At 38.8% G+C, this 976-nt stretch overlaps 1 protein-coding gene across 1 annotated transcript in view; it reads right to left on the bottom strand.

Annotated features, from left to right (window-relative positions):
• LOC119585369 overlaps positions 1 to 976 on the bottom strand; it is an 8297-nt gene that overhangs the window by 192 nt on the left and 7129 nt on the right. The window contains exons 3-4 of the mRNA XM_037934038.1: positions 515 to 640; positions 240 to 425 (exon numbers count right to left, since the gene is read on the bottom strand). Of these exons, the coding sequence (XP_037789966.1) occupies positions 240 to 425; positions 515 to 640 (312 nt within the window). The remainder of the gene's footprint in view (positions 1 to 239; positions 426 to 514; positions 641 to 976) is intronic.

Genomic DNA, 976 nt, shown 5'->3' with positions numbered 1-976 from the left:
ACATCTAGGCAAGTTCGATCATGTTATATATGATAGTGAGAGACTGGTATTAACGATATTGCAGTAATGATGATTTTATTGATATCTATAATGATTGATTATAATGACATTAATACAAATAGTTAAGATAAGAGCAATAGTATGAATGAAGGGCTTATACTGAAAGAATTAAAAACCTAAATTGCATACAATGGCTGTCACAGACACGCAAAACACTGGTCCACTTTAAAATACATTACCTCCCAGAGCCCCCATGTCGATAACGCATTTCCCAACATTCCCTTGCGTATCCACACCGATGATATCCACTTGAGAGGAGCAACAGTCGGCAGAGTATGTCACATTCACGAGATCTTTGGTACCAGGAGCTAGCCCAACCACCACGGACGCGATGCCATCAGGACGAGCGTAAACGTTGCTCAGACCTGCCAAGAGGATGAAAACGTTGATGATATTGACGTTTAGGCTTAGAGGCTTTCCTTTTGCATACGTGGGTAATGTTCTAATCACGTACCAGAGCCAAGATCCTGGATTGCTGCTTCGACCGTCCAGTTCTTCTGGCTGCAGATGCCATGTAAGTGAACCCGGTGCAGTCTGGTTTGTTTGCGAGAGTGCAGGTCGGGGGAATGTCGTCTTCCGTCTGGATTCAAGATTTGCAACAGTCAGGAAAGCCTCTATTAAATAATTTCAATCTATTTCTTTATTAGAAAACAAATATAAATGATTTTTTTCTTCATATACAGTAAAAAATATATATACATATATTATTGTTCTTCCCTTTCCCGAATTTCCTGTTATTCACCATATATCTCACACCCCGTTATCTAAAATCTCTCCACACTGGTATGAACAACTGATACTATACCTTCACAATCTTCCCTGAAGACATTTCTTCCCTCGCATTTCTCCAGAAAAAAACAAGGAAATAAACAGAAAAAAAATGTACAAAAAATTCTTCTTCTTAAATTAAAACCCG

This window comes from Penaeus monodon, chromosome 19 (genome assembly GCF_015228065.2).
Source record: "Penaeus monodon isolate SGIC_2016 chromosome 19, NSTDA_Pmon_1, whole genome shotgun sequence".
Classification (NCBI taxonomy): domain Eukaryota; kingdom Metazoa; phylum Arthropoda; class Malacostraca; order Decapoda; family Penaeidae; genus Penaeus; species Penaeus monodon.
Note: the sequence above shows the minus strand (reverse complement) of the source record. Positions and strands in the feature narration are given on the sequence as shown.